Source organism: Geotrypetes seraphini, chromosome 3 (assembly GCF_902459505.1).
Source record: "Geotrypetes seraphini chromosome 3, aGeoSer1.1, whole genome shotgun sequence".
Lineage (NCBI taxonomy): Eukaryota > Metazoa > Chordata > Amphibia > Gymnophiona > Dermophiidae > Geotrypetes > Geotrypetes seraphini.
This window is the reverse complement of record NC_047086.1, coordinates 157,069,982-157,095,167: the sequence shown is the minus strand read 5'-3', so window position 1 is coordinate 157,095,167 and position 25,186 is coordinate 157,069,982. Positions and strand designations below refer to the sequence as shown.

The 25,186-nt window shown below is 42.8% G+C and overlaps 1 protein-coding gene across 3 annotated transcripts in view; it reads right to left on the bottom strand.

The window, feature by feature from the left end:
- The window catches only part of NHSL1 (NHS like 1), a 397,692-nt gene that overhangs the window by 206,542 nt on the left and 165,964 nt on the right, over positions 1–25,186 (bottom strand). The window contains exon 1 of one of the 3 annotated variants that reach the window (XM_033936271.1): positions 9,479–9,686. The exons of the other annotated variants lie outside the window; for them this stretch is intronic. Coding sequence (XP_033792162.1) covers positions 9,479–9,686 — 208 coding nt within the window. Of the gene's footprint in view, positions 1–9,478; positions 9,687–25,186 lie in introns of those variants that run through there. 3 annotated transcript variants of the gene reach the window in all.

The window sequence follows — 25,186 nt, the reverse complement described above, 5'->3', positions numbered from 1 at the left end:
TCTAAGTTTGCACCTGAGACACTGGAGAGTTAAGTGACTGAAGTAGTAGTGAGATTTGATTCTCACTCTGCTGTTCTAACCTTTAGGCCCCGATCTCAACAGCTTTTCAAAACCCGGACAAAGTGCTGGGTTTTTGAAAAACCATCCGGACACCCGGATAGTCCTCTAAAAAGAGGTCATGTCTGGGTAAATCCAGACGTCTTAGTAACCCAAGACTGGGAGCCAAGTGCTACTTCAGTTGAATGTAATTACTGCAAATACTATCCTGTTTAATATGTCGTATTATTTTGGTGCATTATTTTGATTTTTGGCACATAATTCTTTGGAGTTTATTCAGTGTAAATATTACTATCAGCATCAGCGGTAGTAGGGGGAGGGGAAGGCAGAGGCAGCTAATGTGGCTGAACCAGAGCAACACAGTGGAGGAATCCCTCTCTGCTGTATTCAAAAGTGGCCCACTGTCTGACATAGGTGTCATTCCCCCACCCAAGAATTTTAACTTGCCCCATCTTGCCCTGCCTCACCCCACCTTCTTTAGTCTCCCCAAGCATCTGAGAGTCACTGATTGCCTATGTTCCGCTTCCATATATGCCCCTTGCAAACACACACTGTCAGTTAAGCGCACCCATACAGAATAGCACTTAGGCACCCTGCTAGTATTTTCCCAGGTAAGTGTGCTTTAAGTACTAGTATTCTGTATTGTTGCATGCAACAGGGGCACAGTAATGTGGACATGCAGTTATAAAATTAAGCTTTTAGGCCCGGATTCTGTATAGGACGCCCAGGAGGGGCATCCTATACAGAATCGGGCCTACACTAGCCCCGATTCTGCAACCAGCGTCCATGTTACAGATGCCAGTTACAGAATCGGGTTAGAGTAGATGCGGCCGCTACACTTATCGCGGCAAGGGATCTCCCTGCTGCAATAAGTATAGCAGCTGCCTCTCCGATTGCCGGCAGGAGGGTGCCCAACCACTCCTGCCGGAAGATGTCCCCCCAACACTACCGATTGCCGGCATGAGGGTGCCCAATCCCTCCTGTCGGAAGATGCCCCCCCGACACTACCGATCACTGGCAGGAGGGTGCTCAAGCCCTCCTGCCGGAAGATGCCCCCCCGACACTACTGATTGCCAGCAAGAGGGTGCCCAATCCATCTTGCCTGAGGACACCCCCCCTCTGGACCCCCCCCGCGCTAACATCCCTCCCCCGTGCTAACACCCAACGATGACCACCCCTAACCTCCCTCCCCAACTAACCTCCCCCCCAAACTAATCTCTAATTGTTGGCCGGGTCTTGCTACTGTCCAGCCGGCAGGCCGGCCTCGTCGAAATGAGGCGGGCCTGCCCCTTCCAGGCCCATCCCCACTAAGCCTAAGGCCTGATTGGCCCAGGCTCTTAGGCGCCTGGGCCAATCAGGCCTTAGGCTTAGTGGGGATGGGCGTAGGGCCGCCTAGGTTCACCTAAGGCCCTTAGGCGAGCTTAGGTGGTCTTGCGGGCCTCCCTAGGCTCCCAGAGGCGCCTTCAATATAGGCGGCCTGCCTGGGGAGCATTTTTTTTTTTAAAACGTGCATCCCGATTGGCTGATTAGACAGCTGTAGGACACCTACAGTTGCCTAAAATCAGGATGCACTTTGCAGAATCAGTGCCTTAGTGTATAGCCCTGGGCAGTACAAGTGTAGACCGTACTCAACAGTGGACCACTATTTTCAAACATGGCGGCCAATCATTTATAGAACTCATGGAAAATTGTATTTTTCCTTTGTAATAAACTAGTTTTTGGAAACTGTTTTCACTTGTTTAAATCTGTTAATTTGTTGTGGAAGATTGACGCTTTTGCATTTCATTACTGTTCCCTTACTATCTGACTTGTTGGCAGGGGTTTTCTCAGACTCACAAGAATGCAATTTCTTTTCTGTGATGGCCAGTTAGAGGAGACTGCCAGAGGGTATAGAGCCAGTTTGGAGTGTTACTCTCCATATTCTTCCATGTGGTCCAGCAGCAGGATCCTCTCCCCAAGTCATCTGCTCTGAGGCTAGGCTCGTTCTGACTGCTTATAATTAATGACCCTTGTGCAATGTTAGGTGTGTTAACTTTTGACTTCTGAGTGACCTAGGACCTAGATTTTTCTAATCCTGACTGACCCTGTCAAAGGAAAAATACTACTCTCAAAAAAGACTCAAAATCTTTCCATGCTGGTAAGATTCATTAAAGCAGTCTTACTGGCACAGCAGCTTACCGCCCTATGCTCAAAAGGTTTCTCGGGGGCTGTTACCAATCCTCGTAGCAGCCACTGAGAACCCTATGCAAATGCATTGCAAGGAGCTCATTAGTATTTTAATAAGCTCTCCTTGTGGTACTTGAAAAGGAAATGCCCCTTCCCCCCCAACTTTTTAGGGGGGAAATTCTCTATAGCTGTTGTGTGTGTATTGTATGCTTGCACACCACACTCACAACAGCTACGCCCTCCCTCCTTAAAAATACTCAAGAAACCAAGTCTGCAGCTGCCGTTCTCTCTCTCTCTGTCCAGCTGCTAGCGCCCCCAGAGTCATGATCAGCTGAGTCAGCAGAGGGGACAGCGGCAGCTTCCCCCACTGGCTCTGGAGCACCAATCAGCTGATTGCAGCTACAGAGAAGGCAGGGGAAGCCACAAATTAATTGAGCCAGCAGCCACTGCTCCCCCCTCTGCTGGCTCTCAGCTGATTTCAGTTCTGGAGCCATCATAAGCTGGGAAGAGGGAGATAATGGCAGGTGCAGGCAGGAGGAAGAGCTGTGCCTAGTGCTTTGCTCTTCTGAGCAGGCACCAGGCACAGTTCCTCTCTTCTTTTATGGGGCTACTCTGCACACATATGATTTGCATGCTATTTGTGTGAGCATAGCCTAGTAAAAGTAAATCACTCCTAACCCTATATTTTTTTACCAGGTCAAAGGATCTTTGTGCATCTGGACCTGACTATGGAAAAACGAATTAAATAAATAGCCTGTAAGCCTTTCTGGGCTCTTTGGGAACAAAGGGATAGAAAATGAATTAAATAAATAAATAAAAACCTTCTCAGCCAATCTTAAATCACACTTGCCCATAACTGATGGATTCTCATGAGGATGGTTTTAGAATGGGGAAGTCAAGGGAGACAAATGTCAAAATCCCAGAGCCATTTGGAAACTGGACGTTTCCCCCCCAAGTTTCAGGAATCTTATGACTACAATAATCTTATTCCATCCACATGAAAATCTGACTTTGGCCAACTTTTCTGATCATGATTTGTTTGTTCTTTTCTGCTAAGAAAAACAAAACCAAACCCCTGTGACTAACCATTACTTTAACACAGATTTGAAGAGAATTGCTATGATCTACTGAGATTCCAGCACTGCCAAATTGATGGAAGCAGAGTCCAATGGATTTTCTGAGGCAGGAACAGCAGAAGCCCTTCATACTCATAGAAAACATAGAAACATAGAAAGATGACGGCAGAAAAGTGCCATGGCCCATCAAGTCTGCCCACTCTATTAACCCACCCCAAACTACCCTCCAGGGGGTCACTCACAGGTGGCATCACCTCTACACTACCCTCGTAGAGATCCGACGTGGGCTTCCCATTTTTTCTTAAAATCTTGTATGCTGCTGGCCACAATCACCTGCTCCGGGAATTCGTTCCAATGGTCCACCACCCTTTCTGTGAAGAAGTACTTCCTGGTATCCTCATGAAATTTCCCGCTCTTGATCTTCAGCGGATGTCCTCTTGTGGCCGAGGGACCTTTGAGAAAGAAAATGTCGTCTTCCACCTCTATGCGACCAGTGATGTACTTAAATGTCTTAATCATGTCTCCCCTTTCCCTACGCTCTTCGAGAGAGTATAGCCGCAATTTGTGCAGCCTTTCTTTGTATGAGAAATCTTTGAGCCCCAAAATCATCCTGGTGGCCATGCGTTGAACCTTTTTGGTTATTGTTTTGCAGAGCAGACAAGTAATAGAAGACTGTAGATTTTTTTTTTTTCTATTTGCAGTTCTCCTCCAAATTGCAGTTGTCAATCTTGTCTGTATTTTATGTACATTCTAACCGCTCAAAAGGACACAAATCACAGAATACTTTTGTCAGTAGCATCTGTCTTTCTAAAAATACACTGACACCACAATGACAAAAGTAATCCTTTTACTTCTTAATGGCAAAGTTAGCAAAAGTTTCAGGGGCAGGCGACCATCTCAACAGGCACCAATATCTCTGTGCTCTAAAGAGTAATGAAAGCCTAAGCGATGGACTCTCTGCATCCAAGGTTAACATTCGTGCTCAACACATTATAATCACCCATACTACCCCGCTATTAAAGCGCCACATGCTGAACCTCAAGCGGTTACTGCTCTGGTATTTAAAGCACCACTTGGCATAGGCATATGTTATTGGGATTAAGATTTATGGCAAACCTGCAGCATTTCCACACACACAAAAAAAAGTGGTTTCACAAACACATGGTCATTTTAGGATCAGCAGTACTAGTTAGGATAATGGCCCTAACAGTATGTCAACGACAACATGTGCAGTTATCGTATACGAGTCAGTAGAAGAGTTTTTGGGTAAAACAAATCACTCACAGGTCAGAAAACAACTCTGGAGTCATACACAAATCTTAACCCCCCCCCCCCTCCTTTACTAACATGTAGCGCAGGTTTTAGTGCCGGCAGCAACTGCTCTGACGCTCATAGGAATTCTATGAGCGTCCCTACCATACTGGAGTCATCGATTCCATTGACATATGATGTAGTCATATGTGGGATGAAATTGCATCTCAAACCCCCATTGGACCAATATAAATGTCACTTTCCTTATTATGACCGGGATAGCTATGCAAATGGTTACTTGTAATTGGAAAAATTGGGATCGCCTTAGTTTTACTTTTTGGTGGGTGAATTTATGCTTCTGTTATAAGTATGAGAAGTTGAACGCTGACATGCTGGGGCATAATAAGTTATTCAAATTAGTTTGGGGTCCATTGATGACTTTTGTGGCTTTGTTATAGTTGTCTTTTATCTTTATTTTCTGTTGTTTTAGCACACACATTCAGGGGAGGATGGGAGTATCTCTTTTGTTTGGTTTTATTCCTCGATTGAAAACGCTGGGAGAGGTTTTTTTTATTCTTTCTGTATTGTTACTGATTGACTATAAGTGCTTATTATGATTATTATGTATATTGTTTTGCACTTTTTGTTAGCTTTGAAAACTTAATAAAGATTTAATTTAAAAAAAAAGGAATTATATGAGCGTCGGAGCAGTTACCACCGCTGCCGGCGCTAAAACCTGGAAATTGGAACTACGAGTGAGGATTAAATTTGTATTTGACACTAAACTGTTCAAAGTTGTTAAAATGCATGCAGGAAGACTTTATGAAATTGAAAGACTGGGCGTCCAAACGGCAAATGAAATTTAATGAATTTGAATATGTATGTTTTTACTGTAATCTGCTTAGGTGTGAAACAGAGAATTTTTTAAAATAAAAAAATGTGGACAAATGCAAAGTGATGCACATTGGGAAGAATAACCCAAATCATAGTTACCAGATGTTAGGGCCCACTTTGGGAGTGAACGCTCAAGAAAAATATCTGGGCGACATTGTAGACAATATGCTATAACCTTTCACCCAATGTGCGGTGGCAGCAAAGAAAGCAAACAAGATGCCAGGAATTATTAGAAAAGGGACGGTAAACAAGACTAAGAATGTTATAATGCCTTTGTATCACTCAATGGTGTGGCCTCACCTTGAGTATTGCATTCAGTTCTGGTCTCCTTATCTAAAAAAAAGATATAGCGAAACTAGAAAAGGTTCAAAGAAGAGCAACCAAGATGATAAAGGGGACAGAACTCCTCTCGTATGAGGAAAGACTAAAAAGGTTAGGGTTCTTTAGCTTGGAAAAGAGATGGCTGAGGTGAGATATGATTGAAGTGGAGTAGAACGGGTACAAGTGGATCAATTTTTTATTGCATCAAGATTTACAAAGACTAGGGGATACGAAGTTAGAGTAATACTTTTTAAACCAATTTTTTCACTCAGAGAATAATTAAGCTCTGGAATGCGTTGCCAGAGGATGTGGTAAGAGCAGTTAATGTAGCTGGTTTAAAAAATGTTTGGACAAGTTCCTGGAGGAAAAGTCCATAGTCTGCTGTTGAGACAGACATGGGGGACGCCATTGCTTGCCCAGGATCGGTAGCATGGAATGCTGCTATTTGGGGTTTTGCCTGGTACTTGTGACTTGGATTGGCCTCCATGAAGATGGGATACTGGGCCAGATGGACCAGATTTATGAACCCTTGTTCTACATTTATATTTAATCTCACTATTTGGCCTTTAATTTCACTCTTTGAGGAAGTCCACCCTTAGCTGCTACTTCTGGCCTGATGAAATGTGGGGGAGGAGGAAGCCATGAACAAAGTTGTCCCTTCACGCTTTCTTCTACATGTAGAAACACACACACAGTTAGTGCATAAACAACTCTGTAAGACATCAATTAATAGCACTAGAGCCTAAAGAGAATTGAATTCACAGATCTCATCAGCTTTACTCCTCCCTCTAGGAGCTCTCGCTCCACTTAGCTCAGGATGGAAAATATTTTTGCTTTCCGGAAGCTGCCAGAGATAAGAATAAATCACAGTTAAACAAACATTGCGTCAAAGACAAGGGTTCACAGACTGTCGCAGCTTATAGAGAAGCCTCACGTAACTGTATTTCTCTTATGGGATCCCACACATGTATATAAAAGCTAAGCATGTGTTTGCTCTCCACAAGGCACATGCAAAACATCCCCACCCACAAGGGCCCCCCCCATCAGTTTTCATCCTCAACAGGCGATTAACTCCTAGGCATACACCTAACTCTCCCCTATCACCACCTTAAAACAGCAGTGCTCACTCTTTCATAAAACCTGAGTAGTTCAAGAAAAGCCTCAATTCCACTACTTCAGATGTTTATTTCACTGCCCAAGAAAGAAATATTTTATGGGCCCGATACTCAGCCTGCAGCACGGCTAGCAAGCTGCTACCAGCTGCGGGCTGAACTAACCCCAGATAGTCAATACCGAGATATGCATGGGCTCCTGGCACTGAATATCTGGGTATGACCATCGACCCGAAGTTAACCGGGTACAGGCCAATATTCACCAGTGCCCGGTTGACTTGTCACAGTTGTTTATGTGGTTACTTAATCCGTTAGCGGACTGAAAATCGCCACTAACCAGCTGAGTTTCTGCACCACTTTAACTCACCCCCAAACTAGCCAGTTTCAAGATAGGTGGTTAGAGGGAATATTCATTGGCACTATTGTCTGATTAAGTGCCATTGAATATCTCCAAATAGCCCCACGCAAGTGATTTGAACAGCCAGGAGTCTGGGAATAGAGGGATGTACAAACGTCCATACCTGTCTTAACATTTTTCTGGCCCTCACACCGCATTGCACTATAGTATTTACTAGTAAGCTAAACTACTCCAAGATCCACAGGAAGAAGTTCTCAACTGTTGTTTAATGCGTGTAAGTAAATATGCTTACTGCATCAAGTACAATTAAAACAAGGAGCTTTGAACAGGTAGAGATGAGCCCGACTGAAAAGCTTCAATTGAACACCCCAAACCAGAGGTTGCTAGAATAACCAATACCTGTGGCAAATGCCGAACACTGGGATAAAAGGCAACAGAATTGCAAGGGGTGGAGGAATGGAGAAGAACAAAATGACTCAAAAGAGGCTTCCACCAAGAATTAAGGGGGGGGGGGGCATGAAACCAAGACTTTTTGGTTTTGTATTCTAAAATACTTTTACAATATTTCTGTTAATTCTTCTTTCATAAATGTAGAGTGTGCCATGTCAATCAGTGGAACATACCTCTACCTCAGTGATTTTCAGCTGTTTATTTTTGGATAGCAGATGATCAAGGGTGTGAAGATTTTTACAAGGCATTGTGCATTAGGAAAATGATTGATGCTCAAAGTGTACACAGCAGACCAAGTATAGGGTCAATGCCAACACAGAGCTAGTGTAGGAGTTATGTGTATGCAAAGATGCCTCCCAATAGAAATAAGCTATTCTGTAGATCCAGTGTTAAAACTACATTTAAAATTGTTGGTAGTGTTTTACGTAACATACTTTAAGTTGTTAAAAGTATGGAAGAATCTTTCAAAAGCTTAGGGTCCCATCGTCGCTGATTGTTGCTGTAACTTATTATTAAATCTCATCTAGGAACTTTCAAAACTGTGCTGGAAGTAACAAAGTAGACAGCATCCCTACTAGAAAGCACAAAAGGGCATTTATGAGCAGATCTCCTTATTTTTCAATGTACTATACAACAATGGTGGCCACACTTCAGTTCAGGGGCCGGTTTTTACAAAACCAGGAGGAATCGCCACAAAGCAAAACAGACTTCAAAAGTCTAAAGAAATACTTGGACCTTTAATACTGCAAGACAGCTTCTGTGCTCAATAAATAATGATCTCCATTATCCATCCATGCAATATCATTTGTATGAATAAAATATTTCTACCCCCACAGGGCTTACAGCATAAGCAGGCACAGGGTGATTTCTGCAAGGCTGTGGCAGATAATGGGAGTAGAACTGAAGCCAGCAGGTTTCCCATCTGTGTGCTCTGTTCACATGCCCTAAATTTATACATCGCTGTCTTTCTTTTCTGCACTGTACTTTGCATTTTCCTGGCTGACTGACCACAATAGGATTTCATTTCATGACCCTCCCCCCCTGCTTGATCCTCAGCCTGGGAAACACCATGCTAATCATTCCTTCATTTAAACCATTTCTATTCTGCTCATTCATTGTACAGAAAAAAAAAATATATAAAAACCACTGTACAATGGACTCAAGGGTAGAATTTCACAAATGACAGGAGAACAAAATGAATTAATAAAACCCCGAGACATCATGGTAGCAAACACTGCCGTTCCTTACAAAATTAAAAGCTAGCACACAAAGAAAACCAACCCCCTTGGGGCTAAGACCAGCAATAATCTAGTGCTTGGCCTTACATTGCAAGGCAGCGGACAATGAATCAACCAGACCTAGGTATAACTGCACAGATCTGATGGATGAGGTGCAGCTGGTGTTCTGAGGTATGGACCAGTACAGGGTTATCAACTGGATTTTCCAACCATGTACACCTGCAAAGAAGAGAATCCCCACACTATTCCACTAATTGGCAACCAGATTAAAGGGAGGCTAAGCTCAGGGAATTTCTCCTTCCTTCAGTATTCAGGAATCTGTCTGTCCTTCCTAGGCAGCTTCCCAACTTCTGTAATAAATAGAATTCCAGACATTCATGTAACCAGGGTAAAAGGGGCTCCAAGGGTGCCCCATTTCTACTGTCTCATCTGGCAAAAGGCACCAGACTACCTTGGATGCTGTTCAAGGAAATAGATCAACAGAATGTGGGCAAATGATGGTCAAATGTACCAAACCTATTGAGGATGAAGGTTGTTTTTTTTTTTGTAAATCACCTTTTCTACAGCAACTTCTGTAGGTCCATGTCTCACTGTCCATCCCTTCCGCCTGCTGCCCACAGATTGCAGAGAGCTCTCCATCACTGCGGAATAACCTCTTGGTTTGCCGGGATAGGGAAGAGAAGTTTATCCAGCTCACGGCACGCGAGATGGAACTGGCATTCCGCTTCACTCTTAGGGAGCCTGACACACACTCCTTTTTCATTTTTTTTCAGGCAGTAAACACCCTTGATTTTCCAAGTACATGCACAAAGCCCTTTTCAGAAGCCCATCGTTTCATTATCCTGTGTCCCCCCCCTCCCAAACTCGCATCAGAAACAGCAACGCAGCATAGACAACACTTTCCAAGTTTGTTTCAAAGCTTGCTGTGCAAAGTCAGGCGCCTGGCAGCTCAGAGTAACGGTCTTCCGTGTGCTTCCTTCGCTTTCCTTTTCAAAATGCCAAAGCACACAAAGAAAGCCAAATTCTGCAAACAACTTTTCCTTCCAAAAGGACATTAAGATTGCATAAAGCTGCAGCTCAAACGAGAGCGGAAGTATGCCTCCACTAGGCACCTGCGCTCCATCCCGCTGCTGTCAATCCATTCACGGGAACCCTAGTACGCCAGCTCATCCATCCATGTGGGACACACACATCCGATCCAGGCTCCCGGGTCTGGGATATTGCCAGCCAATTACTTCTTTGGTTAGGCACACAGTGAGCACATTTCAAACTAGACTCCTGATCAAGCTTAAACTGGTCAGTCGCTCTTCCCTTCAGACCATAAATGTCTTTAGAAAAGGCATCTCTAGGGGTGCTCTCTCCTAACAATGAAAAGGGCTGTGCAGTGCTGGCTTTACAATTGTATGCAGAGCACTGAGCAGCACTGGGAAATCTGATAGGTTCCGACTCTCCCCAAAGGCATGACAACAGAAAGCCAACGGGCTCCTCCTTGCCACACGTCCACAGAGCTTCGCAGAGCCTCTAACTTTCAAACTCCTGGTTAAAAGCATTCTGCACGCATCAATGGAAGGAAAAGACCTACAGTATAATACACATACGAGACTAGGACGCTGCAACAAGAGACTAGGAGTTGGGTTCTTCTCCCACCCACCCCGACCAAGATCTGCCTGTCTATGGTAACAAGGCGATAACACTGAAAATGCTAGAGCAGGAAGCAAAAGCCTGGATCGGATTACGGTATGAATCAGCTAGCTACACTACCATGACCTTTGGTCCTTAGAAACACTGTACAATGAGGATGCCAACTGCTGTGCTGAGTAAATAATTTAAGAGGCTGGGTTTAAATGGAAATCTCCCTGTGAGGTAATGCACAAACAGCGTGAGGCTTTACAAGAATTCTGGGAGTCAACCTGTTCCATGACTGGACACAGAAACATGCTCCAGAGACTAGATAAACAAATGAAGATGCTGGACAAAAAAAAACAAAAAACAACCCAAGAGAGAGAAGGGGTTAACAAGAAGGCACAGTAAATCCCAAAGTACCACCTTAGCTTTTCTCTCTTCCCCTCCCCGAAACACACATTCCAATTTGTGCAAGACATGGTTGGAACACAGTGACCAAAGAAGATACTGTATATACTCGGCGCGGCCATTTTTACCACAGAGAAAGAATGGGCAGGACCGAGTGGGAATCGCTCTTGCTCCAACATGCCACTAGACCACCAGGAAATCATGGTAGGCTTGGGGGGAGGGAATGTTAGCTACCGGCCGGTGGGGGTGGGTCCAGGGGCAAATGCTAAAGTCTGCTGGTTCGGGGGAGGGGAGTTAGCAGTGGTGGAGGGGGAAGATTACCAGGAGGAAGGGTGGTAGTGAACCACAGGGAAGGCAAGGGGAGGAATGGTCTAATATAAACCCTCCAGTTTATATTTGAGATACCATTTTTCCCAAGGGGGCAAAAATAGTATCTCTGTTTATATTCAAGGATAAATGGTACTTGTGAAGTAAATTTGTACAATTAGTTTCTGTAGGAAGGTGTACGATAAGGCAGCAGAAAAAAATTATATTGATGCTATATTTTGGTAATTCAAAGTAGGCCACAGAACAAGGAAAGCACTGCAGCTTAATTCTTGAGTTGATGCCAGAGGGCTAAACCACTTTAGAAAAAAACCCACTGCAGTGTTGGTCCAATGGTCAATTCAGAAAGTTACCACAAACTAAACCACGTGGTCACTCCATGTTTAGAAGATGCTCATTGGTTCCCCATCCCCATATCCCGCCATATAACATTCAAAATCTTACTTCTTACCTTTCAAATAAAAATAGAACACTCTCCAGCATTTATCGATCCGATTACTCCTGTATACTACTTCCAGATCACTCCGCTCTACTCAACAAAATTTCCTCTTGATCCCATCAAGCCATCAAAACGTCTACGACAATGCACGTAAAACTCACTTCACAGTTACCGCCCCTACTTTATGGAATGCTCTACCCAATCAACTCAGACAAGAAACCTCTTTCATAAAATTCAAATCAAATCTTAAAACACTCTTGTTTAAAGATGCTTATATCATTTAAGAAGATTCAGTCTTTGTTGATAAACAAGAAGCATTTATTATCTTCCTTCCCATCTGTCTTCCTTTTTTTAATTCTCTTACATTGTAGTTTACTCTCTCTCCATCCCTTTTGTATCAAGTCAGTGTTATTATGTGGTTGATTGTGTGATTATTTTTAATCCCCTCTAACTTTTATATAACTATTTAAAATTTACTATAAACCACTTAGACATAATTATAGGCGGAATATCAAATTAGAAATAAACTTGAAACTTAAATAACGTGGTTAATGTGCAGATTATTGGCTAAGCAAACAGAAAGGAATCAAGCACGGGTTATTAAAACAGCCACATGCTACATTAAAATGAATAGTAATGAGGCCACGGGATGGGGTGACCTGGGTCTGAGCCCAGTGGGTAGGAATGAGGACCCTTCCCCTCACCTAGCATCTCCCTCTGCCCTCTCCACCCCAGGTGATTAGGGGTCTCAACTCCACTCTCCCAACCCTCCCCCCAGTACTTTGTAAGTCCTAACAGGAAGTTGCATCAGAGAGAAGGCTCAGGGCCAGGTATTAGGGACAGATCAAAGAAGGCAAAACAATGAAGAATTTAAAGGGTTACCAGGGGGTTGGGAGAGTGGAAGTAAGAGACCCCCCCAATCATGTGAGGATGGGAGGGGAGATAGAGATGCTTAGGGATCTCCACCAGCCGGTCAAATCATAGCTATACCACTGCTGGATGGGCTTGGACACACCTGTGGCTATGACACTGATGAGACCATTAACTAGCCATTTTCTTACCATGCAAAGAAAAAAAATGACTTTAGATGCACACAAGAGAAATTATTCACAAAATCTAGGAGCAGTGTAGAAGAGTTGGTTCAGTGGAGTTGATGTCTAGCAAGACACCCCACTCCTGCTCCAACCCAAGCCCCTCGACTATAAAATTAAAAATAAAATTCCCTGGTATTCTGCTGGCTTGGAATGCACTGAGCCGTATTTGTATCATGGAATTTTCCCCTTATTTGGTAGTCTCCATCCATACTAACACATAAGAAGAAAATTCCCTTATTTAGCAGACCAACCTCACTCGGTGCATCCCAGGAGATACTGTGCAAGATCAGGCACTGCAATTTTTCAAGATGGCGGCACCAAAGGCAGGAGCAAGTGAGTATCGCTCTTGCTTGTTAAGGAACACCTTGGGGTCCTGGAAAGGATTCATAGGGATGGAAAGGTAACCAAACACTAGGAATTTAATTTAAGTTGAGAAAGGTGGGTTAGGTTGGAGAAAGGGTGACCACTAAACCCTAGGGTTTTTGGGAGGGGTTTTTTGAGGTGAGGAGGATATATATCAGGATGGGAGCAGATACAGAAAACAATATATCTGGGTAGAGGGAGGGCTCGAGTCGGATCAGGTTAGATCATTGAGGGGAAGATTCTCTAATGTTCGCAGTAAAATCCAATGGGCCGCTGTCACAGCTACTATTGTAACAATTTAAAAAAGACAAGTCATTCTTTAAAAAACCACGCATGCAAATGAGGTTTGCTAAATTTGCATGGGATGAGTCGCTGGTGATAGTGATTGGCACAAGCGCAGAATATACCCACAAATAAAAATTTTTTAAAAACCCCCTCAAATCAAGGATCGGCAGGAAGGATGCCCAACACCCACCCCACCACTGTCACAACCATCAAGCAACCCTTGCTGACACTCCACCTCGACAGTGGAAGGAATGCACACTCCCTCCTGCTGCCGCCATCAAGCAATCCCCTCCAACTGTGGGAGGGATGCCCACCTCCCCTCCTACCATTGCCTTCAAACTCCCCTGACAACCCCGGCAGCGGGATGGATGCCTACTCCCTTCCGCTTCCGCAAAACACCCCCTCTATGATGCACACACACACACCCTGGCAGCGGGAGAGATGCCCACTCCCTCCCCCAACTGCTGTCATGCCCCAAACAACCCTCTGCCCCTCCTTACCATCTTCATGAAGAGGCCTTAATCAGAGCCTTAGGCCCACCCATGGCCCATCCCATGATACACCAGAAAGGCGAAGGCTTGCGAGTTTGAAGAGGTGGGCCTGCCAGTCAAAGGAAGTAGGCATCCCTCCAGCCTGCCTTCATAAAGAAGATAAGGGGGATTTGTCGGGGGAGCACGACAGCAGCGATGGGAGGGAGTAGGCATCCCTCCTGCCGATCTTTGATTTGTGGTCGCTCTTATTTTAATTTGTGGGGGGGGAGGGGGTGTTTTGAACTGTCAAACTTTACTTTCCTGTCAGTGTCTGAGCCGATCAGCGCACAGGCACTATCAGAGAGTAAGGCTACGATGATAAGAGAATCGCCCGGAGTGTTCATTTTAATATTTAATGACCTCGTTGTACTACATTCACAAGGCTGAGTCAGAGACAGATAGGAAACTTGGGAAAAGAACACGATGAGCCATTTTGATCATCAGCCAGTAAAATACTGCCCCGCTAACCCGACTGGAGCAGGTTTAGCGACCACATTAAAAGCAATGTTAAAGTTTTGAGAATATTCTCCCGAGTCACTTTTTTTTTCTCTCATCTTGGTTTTCCTGTATATATACATATATATCAATAGTCTCAAACTTGCAGCCCACTAGGCACTATTTTGAGGTCCTCGGTATTATAAAGAATGATTCTTTAAGGAAAATTTGTGCCTTAAGTGTCCGGCGGGCATGTCTGGTGGTCGCATCTGGAATGTTCCCTGCCTCACTGCTGTAACCTCACGCAAGCACTGTCCTATGTCTGTACGTGATTGTCCTCTCCACCTCACAATCATGTACAGACGCAGGAAAGCGATTGCGTGAGGTTGCAGCTGTGAGGCGGGCAACGTTCCAGAATGTAAGGTAACCATTGGAGGCAGTGCAGCTTGTGCGTGTGTCCGGTGCTGGGGGAGGTGAGAGCTGAAGGCAGTTGCGGACACGACCACCGGACACTTAAGGCACAAGTTTTCCATAATGAATCATTCTTTATAATACTGAGGGCCTCAAAATAGTTGGTCCAAAATCTTGTCTCTTGTAGTTGATACTTTGATAGTTTTTCACTTTCTGCATGTTGCACTGCTTTCAGCTGTGTATAAAAGTTTATAAATATTTCCTTAATTGCTTCTGATAATTTCAGATTTCAGATAATCAACATTTTGGATTTGTAGGTATTTACCTCATGCAAAGTTGTAATTTCTTTAATAACACATTAACTATTTTTTCTGCGGCCCTCCAAAGTACCTACAAATCCTGCTTTTAACAATGGCTAATCCAGTCATAAAAGCCTGGCAGAATCCCAAATAGTAGGAATATTCCATGCTACCAATTCCAGTGCAAGCAGTGGCTTTTTCCAAATAGCAGAGTATGGACTTTCTCTCCAGAAACCTGTTCAAACTTTTTTTTTTTCTTTAATTCAATTAAGTTAACTGTTACCACATCTTCCGCCAACGAATTCCAGAGCTTAACTATTTTCATTGAGTTAAAAAAATATATTTTCATTGAGTTAAAAAATATTTTCTCCTATTTGTTTTTTTTAAAGTATCACCTTGTAATGTCATTAAGTTCTCCCTAATCTTTGTACTTTTTGAAAAAAGTAAACAATTGATTCACATCTATCTATTCTACTCCAGTATCAGTGTTTAGAGAAGAGAGTAGGATAAGGATTGGTGGGTGTCTTAAGAGCTGGGAAGTTGACTTCTAAATTCAAGAAAGCATGGGATTGGCATATGGGATATCTTAGAGTGAGGAAGAGAGAATGGTTACTGTGGGTGAGCAGCCTGGATGGGCCATTTGGCCTTTATCTGCCATCATGTTTCTACGTTTCTATGATTTAGGTGTTTGATGTTTTCGACCACTTTGCCTTGTTACCCTAATGCCAGCACGCCTTCTTGTGCAAACTGAGCATGTGCGAGGAGTGCCAGCATTGGCAGCTGAAAAATATGCCACCGACTTCTTCTTTGCTCAAACAGCATTGGGGGGGGGGGGGGAAGAGGTTCAAGCAGATCTCTGACTGGTGGAGCTTATTCATCCCCACCAGCATAAGCAGCAAAATGTTTTTTTGTTTGGGGAGGGGGGCAAAAACTCCACCCTAGACCACACCCCAGACCTCGTCGCCCCCATAATAGGACTAATTGTATATGCCATTTCTTTCATTCATTTTTCATATACACACACATACATGATTGTAACCACAAAATTAAACCACACAAAAGCACGCTCTTTTTCCCCTCTCCACCCCTGCACAGTATTTCTTCCTCCACCCCCATGTTCACCATCTCTCTCTCTCTCTCATTCCCTCCATTGCCTCTACTGCCACATCCAACATTTCTCCCTCTCTTATCCCCTGGACTGGGTGTAGAATCTTTTGCCCCTGTCCATCAGCCCCATGCCCAATATTTCTCCTTCTAACACCCCTCTTCAGCTCCATGCCACATCTCTTCTTCCATCCCTTTCCATCTGTTCTACTGTTCCATCTCCACCACCACATCCAACATTTCTACTTCTCATCTCTCTCTACCTCACTCCTCTTCCACTTCCATGTTCAACAATTCTCTTCCTTCCTATGCCTAACAATTCTCCTAGAGCAGGAGTAGGCAATTCCGGTCCTCAAGAGCCGGAGCCAGGTCAGGTTTTCAGGATATCCACAATGAATATGTATGAGATGGATTTGCATGCACTGCCTCCTTGAGATGCAAATCTATCTCATGCATATTTATTGTGGCTATCCTGAAAACCTGATCTGGCTCTGGCTCTGGCTCTGGAAAACCGGAATTGCCTACCCCTGTCCTAAAGCTTTCTTCCTTTCCTCATGTACACCATCTCTTTCCCTCTCACTCACACCCATGCTCAATTCTCCCTTTCTATTCCCTTCCCCACTCCCTCCATCCTATGTCCCAAGTTCATGCCCCCTCCCTCTTTTCAGTCTTTGTCCCAAATTTGTGCCCCCTCTCTCCCTTCTATGTTCCAACACACTGCTCTCCATTCTGTGTCCCAAATTTATGCCCCCTCCCTCCTTCCTTCGTCCCAAGTTCACGCTCCCTTCCTTCCTTCTGTGTCTCAATGCATAAGAACATAAGAACAAAAGAAGTTGCCTCCGCTGAGGCAGACCAGAGGTCCATCTTGCCCAGCGGTCTGCTCCCGTGGCGGCCCATCAGGCTTATTGTCTGAACAGTGGTCCCTGACTAATTTTATAACTAATTTGATAATTTGATTATGCACCCCCCCTCCCTCCTGTGACCTAATGTGCCTTTATCTCTCCCTCCCTCCTTCTGTGTCCTAAATTCAAGCCCCCTTCCAAGAGTGTGTACCTGTGTTCTGGCTGGCTCTAAAACATCCAAGTAGACCTCCTTCTCCTTTCTTCACAAAGCCACAGGCAGCAGCAGCAGATTATGGCCAGAAGTCCTGGTGTGCTGGCTGTGTGGCCTGCTACCAAAGGGTGAGCACCCACACAGATTAGAGGGAACAGTGTTTTATTCCTTTTCACTTTTTATCTAATCAACTTTCTACCTCCTTCTCTCATCCCCTAGCTTTCACTTTTCTCATCCTCCTACTCCCTTTTATCTGCTTCCCATTACTACATTTCTACGCTTGTATACTCATTCTTCTGCTCACTCATCTCCTTGACAACTCTGTCACATGGATCTACCATTTCTAGCATCGCCCCCTTCCATTCCCTCCTCCCAAGTCTGACATCTTTCCCCCTCCCTGCCCCCAGTCCATATCCCCTCTACCTTTCCCTGTCCATTTCTCCTCTCCCGCCTCTGCACTCCCCGAGTTGGCCATCCCTTCCTCCCCCAAATCTTTCTCTTTCCCCATCTCTTTCCCTCTCTCCATTTTGCCCCTCCACATCCATTCCTCCCTTTTCCCCCTCTGCCATCTCTCCCTCTCTTGCTCCCTCTGTCCTCCTCCAAATCCATCTCTCATTGTCACCCTTCTTCCCCCCGCCACCTCTCCCTGTCCCTCCTTCTACCCCCCTCTGCCATCCCCAAATCCATCTCTCCCTGTCCCTCACAAATCTGACATCTTTCCCTCCCTCCCTTAATCCATTCCTCACATCTCTCTCTTTCTCTCATTTGAGTGCAACATCTCTCCCTTCCTCTACTCCCTCCCCCAAGTCCTCCCTCTCTACCAGTATTCTACTCCTCCCCCGAATCTTAAATGTTTCAGGTGGGGCCTTATTTCTAGGGCATTCTGGTGGAAGAGGCACCTTGCTACTGGCCAGCATGCCTGCTGGTTGGCTCTATCTGCCATGTCCCTTTGCCAACATCTACTTCTTCCCAACACCCCCGCTGCAAGTCTACCTCAAATTTCTTCAAAAAACACAGCGCCGTACTGACATCAGTCCCAGCATCTCCTCTCCACTATGGCCCACCCTAGCGGAAACAGGAGAGGACAGACCGCAATGGAGACCAGACGCCAGGATGGAGCTGTGTTTTTAGAAGAAATTTGAGGTAGACTTGCTGCGACAGCGGTGGGGTAGTTGGGAAGGAGTAGATGTCGGGGAAGGGATGCCCCAGAGAGCTGACCAGCAGGTACCAGCTAGTAGCAGCCTTGCAAGAAGTACTTCTTTCTACACAGGATCTCCATCGGGCCTTGTTACAGTACAATTTGCAATTTTGGGGGAGGCCATGGCCCCTGTTGCCCCCTCCCCTTATTCCCACACCTATGCCCACCAGCAAAGGTAATATTTTTTATTGAGGGATGGGGAAGAGAGATGAGAGAAATGTGTGCCTCCTTGAATACAGATCCCAAGATAGCTCTGAGGTTTGGGAGCAAATAAGGTCACATGTATGGTTGAACAGGGTTGGGCGCTTTACTAAATAACATGGCACAAAAAGGCTGTTAATTTAATTCATTTTAGCATGCAGATACAGAGCATTTTTACTCTGACGAGTCAACCTTTGCACTAGAGACATCCCTCCCTCACAGGAACTCATTTTCCCATCCTGTCCCCGAGAGTTCTTTTTCTGTCCCTGCCCCATTAAGCTCCATCCTCATCTGTACAATCGTAAGTGGTCAAGGCATGTGCAGTTAAGGCAGAGCATACAGGAATGGGGCAGGGACAGCAACAAAACTCTCAGGGACGGGAAGGGGAATTTGAGTTGCTGCGGAGAAGAGGACAAATTTGTCCCTGTGTCATTCTCTGCTTTGCACGGCAAGAACACTACAATTTATGAGTATTAATGACTGCAGAGTTTAATTATCCAGTCTCCTGGTTTTACATTGAGAAGTGACCATACTGAGTCTCCAAACATCTTTTTCTTCTTACCTCATATTTTACGCAAAAATTAGAGATATGACATATGGTGCTTTCACTTAGATTACTCACATTTCAATCTTCAATTGCATCCAGTTAGCAAATGCAGGATGTCATAAGCCACAATTACAAAGATCAGTTAAGAAAAACTAAACAAGGGAAGCCAGATTTAAAAAAAAAAAAATCTTTATTCATTTTCAAACTTACAATAAGTGTGACAATATATTCAAACAAATTAACAATAAATATATCACTTAATAATCATCAATGGTACAAATGATATGCTCTTATCTCCCACCCTTTCTTATCATATAATCAAATACTTTGTATGATTTGTAATAATAAATTACCTTCCCTCCCCCCTCACAATTGAACTTATAAATTCAAGGGAAAAAATGTCCTCTAATCAGTACAATATTTTGTTAATGGCTCCCACACATCTTGAAATTTCTTAAAACACCCTTTCTGTATTGCAATAAATCTTTCCATTTTATATATATGACATAGAGAATTCCACCAAAAATTATAATTTAGTCTACTCCAGTTCTTCCAATTATAAGTAATTTGTTGAATGGCAACCCCAATCATTATAAGTAATCATTTGTTATTATTTGAAGAAATCTGACTTTTTGCTCTCATTGTCATACCAAACAGCACAGTATCATATGACAATGCCACTGGATTATCTAATAAACAATTAATTTGGTCCCAAATTGATTTCCAAAAGCTATTAACATATGGACAATGGAATAACAAATGATCTAAAGTCCCTGCTTCAAGATGACAGTGCCAACATTTATTAGACTTAGAGCTATCCAATTTTTGTAACAGAACAGGGGTCCATAATGCTCTATGTAACAGAAAAAAACGTTTGTCTCATAGATGCTGACATTGTACATCTCATCCTCCAAGTCCAAATTTGTGTCCATTTAGACACAGAAATTTGATGTTTGATCTCTATGCTCCAAATATCTCTCAGACCAATGTTTGTTTTCTTTTTAATCAGTCCAGGAAGTCCGCCTGAAAGCATAGGAACCCCATACTATATTGATCATTAAGGTTTTTCCATTCAGGGAACCTTGCTTGAATGGCCTGCTTCAATTGCAACCATCTAAAACTTTCTGATTTATTGATGCCATATTTATGTTGCAATTCTTGGAGTCATCCTTCGAAGACCACACCAATGTCCAGGTCAAAAAATGTTTTTACACCCTCTGGAAACTCCGTACCATCAAACATTACTTCGACTTCCCCTCCTTCAGACTGCTGGTCCAATTCCTAATCTTAAGCACCCTTGATTACTGCAACATCATGTATTTGGGCTCCTACAAGAAAACCATTAAATGTCTGAGACTCATTCAAAACACCGCCGTCCGCCTTATCTATGGCCTCAAAAAGTCAGACCATATTAGCCCTTACTACAGAAAACTTCACTGGTTACCAATAGAAGCGAGAGTCATTTTCAAATTCGCCTGCCTCTGCTTCAAAACCTTAACCGGCTTATCCCCGATATACCTATCACACCACTTTGCGTTCCCAGGTACCAATTGCACACACAATGCCTATCTGTTTACCTACCCATCTCCAAAGGGATGCACCAACTAAAGATTCCTTAACAAAACTCTCTCATTCCAAGCTGGCAGATGGACTTGACTGCCTGACTACCCTCATCTCATCTGCTCCATCCTACTCATCCTTCAGAAAATCTCTCAAATCTTACCTCTTTGATAAATTTCTTTAGTGCCTGCTCTCAATTGCATGGTACATTCTCCAACATTGTATCCTCACTGTATATGTACAGTCTCTTGCATTGTAAACCGCTCTGAACTGTTTGTGGTATTGCGGTATACAAAAATAAAGTTATTATTATTATTATTGTGAAAACTCAAGCAGTTTACCATTAGAGATAACATCATCCAATAAACGTATTCCTGCTTTCATCCAATGCTTCCAGGCGACCTTTTCTCCGCCTATTTGAATCTTGGAGTTTAGCCATAAAGATTGATTTGTAGATTTATAAATTGTAATAGTTGTTAAATTATTTACATAACGCAATGTTTTCCATGTATCAGCTAATATTCTATTATCTTTACTGTATCTAGACATTTTGATGCTGAGTATATGACAAAGGCGCATTGGAGACATGAGAAGATCTTTGAAGCAGCGGCTCATTTCTTTAATTAAATTCCCCTGATGCAGCATCATTGTGAAGCAGGGCCTGTCGGGAATTTTTTGATAATCTCCAGTGCTATACCGATTACCTGAAACAGCACCGAGTGATTTTGTTCACTGCGCTGCAATGATCTTGCCCACACCAGAAGACAAAAAGATACTTTTAAAGATAAGTGCGGGTTCTTGATGTAAAAAACTGCTGGAAATATGTTTTTTGTGAGAATAATTTAGAACGGAGTTTTTCTTAGACCAAGGATGTGTTTCCTATGACAATTTTATAATTGCCATAGAACAGGGATCTCAAAGTCCTTCCATGAGGGCCGCAATCCAGTCAGGTTTTCGGGATTTCACCAATGAATATGAATTGAAAGCAGTGAATGCACATAGATCTCATGCATATTCATTGGGGAAATCCTGAAAACCCGACTGGATTCTGGCCCTCAAGGAGGGACTTTGAGACCCCTGCCATAGAAGTTCCCTGAGTTTTTCTCCTGGAACATTGAGGTCTTTTCTCCGTATATTTCAGATACCTGCCTAATTGAAGTCTCTGGTAAGGGGATATATTATATGAATGTCTTTTTAGTGGCTTTATGATATTTTGGATATTCAGCTTGGGTGGAACTATTGTTTGTCACTTAGAAAGCATGCCACTTTGAAAACTGGGGACAAACAAAGCACTGTGCAAGATCTCCTTCAGATCAGTGAAAGCAGGAACAGGTGGTGATATTATGCATCCCAGGGAACTTTACTGCAGCTGCAGGCACAAAAGAACCTTGACAGCCATCTGAACACATGCAGTACCTTTTCATTTTAAAATGAAGCCTCTCTGACTGTACCTTGTCATTTTCCATTCACCGCAGTAAGTCTACATCACTTTATCATCGAGCGACAGCCACAAATAATTTGTACTTATCCTATAGCTCCAAGAGAGCTAATTTCTAGGTTTATCAGTCCATAATACAGGAGTTTCTCCTGCCTGTCACTGTATAAAAGAAAGCAAATTGGGTGGAGGGAGGGAGACCTAGCGCTTACAGAATTTTGCAGTCCTTGCTATAGTGTTACAGAAGTCTGGAACCATTTTCATTCTGCTGCATTCAAACAGCAGGTATATTTATTTACACCAGTACAATTAGATCAGTATTTCTCAAGACAGTCCTGGAGTACCCCCTTGCTAGTCAGTTTTTGACAATATCCGCAATGCATATGCATGAAAGATTTGCATATAATGGGGTAGTATATGCAAATCAAACCAAAACCAACCCCATGGAAAAAGAATCAACAACGGTGAAGCACATTTTATGAAAATCAGCACCACAGAATGACATACAAAAAGAATAAGTATCAGTGAAGCACATCTTATAAGATCAGCACCACAGAATAGTGTGTGGAAATGAAATAAATATATCGAGACACCAGAAAAACCCACTACAAGAAACAACATACGAGTGATAGATAAATCAGGAATGAAACATATCATAAAGTGACCCTCTAAACAAGGGTGACTTAAACAAGGCATTTCTATTTTAAAAAACTATCAGAAAGAAAGCAAATAAAGGGATAATTAGTTATGCATTGGAGGAAAGTCTGACACGTCAAAGCCTTAAAAACAACCAAAGATGTTTGAAATCATTAATTTATAAAACCAAACATAAAGAGCAAAGTTAAGAACAGATTCATACCTCCATCTCATGTTTGCTTGAAATTGCATTATTCTCTTTCCTTAAATTAACATCACTCCCCTCCAATCACACTCATCCCATCTGCTCCATCTTTCCTTCAAATTCTTTAGTTTAGCTCATTCTGTACATCTGTCAAACATTCACTTTCCTATTTCCATCACCAATATCATGTCTGTTACAGCTGCTGTCTCAGGCTTGTGTCACTCCTTTTCCTCCACTGTCTGCCTAGGAAGCATTTTCCTGTCACCATTGTTTGGCTAAAACAATTGCATCATGGATTTTCGGATGGCCCTTGTGCCCTTCTTGTTGACATCTTTAAGGGTACGCCTCTAATGCTTTTTGAGTCTTAAATATCTAGATGTTGAATTTCCTTTTAGTGCCCAGATCACGTTGGTTGTCCAATCCAGCTCCCTGGCACCCTGCTGTATTCGATTCTATCATGACTACCCAAGTGAGGCTCCTTGTGCGACACTTTCTGCGCTCTTGCAACATCCTGACTCCAATCATTTCAAAATATCCCCTTTAGACTTCTATCTCATGCTCAAAGCACCAATCGTGTTAGCCTGCTCTTGGTTCAGGGTAAAGAGGATGAGGCTTGATAAACTGCTTTTTCTGTGTGGCTACCATCAAAGAAGTACTTATTTTGTACCTGGGGCAATGAAGTGCTAAGTGAATCATAAGGTGCTGTAGTGGGAATCGAACTCACAATCTCAGATTGCTGATGCAGTTGCTCTAACCACTAGGCCACTCCTCTACTCCATATCACTACTGGCCCCTGATTTGGTGAAATATATAGAGAAACATGATATTCTTCATGATTGCCAATCAGGGTTCTGTTCAGGGCATAGTACGGAGATGGTATTAGCTTCCCTGATGAACTATCTCCATTGTTTATTTAGTGAAGGTTCAAGTGCACTGATTATTCAATTGGATCTAATCAGTGCTTTTGATCTGGTTGATCATAAGATATTTTGGATTGTTTAGATTCAATAGGTATTTCAGGAAAAGTTTGGAACTGGTTTGAGGGTTTCCTAAGAACAAGAGGTTATCAAGTGTTTAGTGAAGAAAGTTATTCTTTTTCCTGGAGTAATTCTTGTGGAGTACCCCAGGGTTCTATGTTATTACCTACTCTATTTAATATCTATTTAGGTCTATTGGGAAGATTGCTGCATAGTCTGGGATTCAAATTCTTTATCTATGCTAATGATATTATCATAGTATTCCCACTTATGTCCTTCACAGGAGAGGTAACAAACCAAATTTCTTCACTGTTAATTCATATTGAGCAATGGACAAAAAGGGCAAAACTTAAATTGAATCCGGAAAAATCAAAATTTTTTCTGGCTAGTTCTTCAGATAATATAAAAGAAAAAGAACTACATCTGAATGCTAAAAACTTTTAAAATTTCCGCTTCGATCAAAATTTTGGATATTATATTGGATCGCCATTTAACTCTGGAAGATCACACAAATTTACTAGTAAAAAAATGCTACACAATCTTATGGAAACTTCGGCCGATAAAAATTTTTTGATAGTGCATCATTTAGATTACTGGTACAATCATCCATTCTGGATTATTGCAATTTAATATATGTGGGATCTCATAAAAAGCTACAAAAGAGATTGAGACTTATACAGAACTTGGCGGTCCAGCTAATTTTTGGATTGAAAAAATATGACCATATTACTCCATCTTACCAACAGTTGCATTGGTTGCCTTTTGAGGCTAGATTTAAGTTTGGTTTAACCTGTTTTAAAGTACTGTTTGGTATGGTTCCTAATCATTTGTCTTTATGCTTTGAATGATACAAACCTAATAGAATAACCCAAGGGCAATATTTGTTTTCCCGATTATTAAGCCTTGTCATTATAAGAGATTTTTTGATAAATTGCTCAGTTTTCAGGCAGGTAAAATGGATTTATGGCTAAGCACAATTATTTCTCAGGCCCACTCATATATGTCCTTTAGGAAACTTCTAAAATCTGATTTATTTGACAAATTTGTAAACTGATGTTCCAGAATATCGATTGGAAATTTGCATATTGATCTTATAGCTTGTACATTCCTGATAAATTTTATTGTATTTTAGTAAA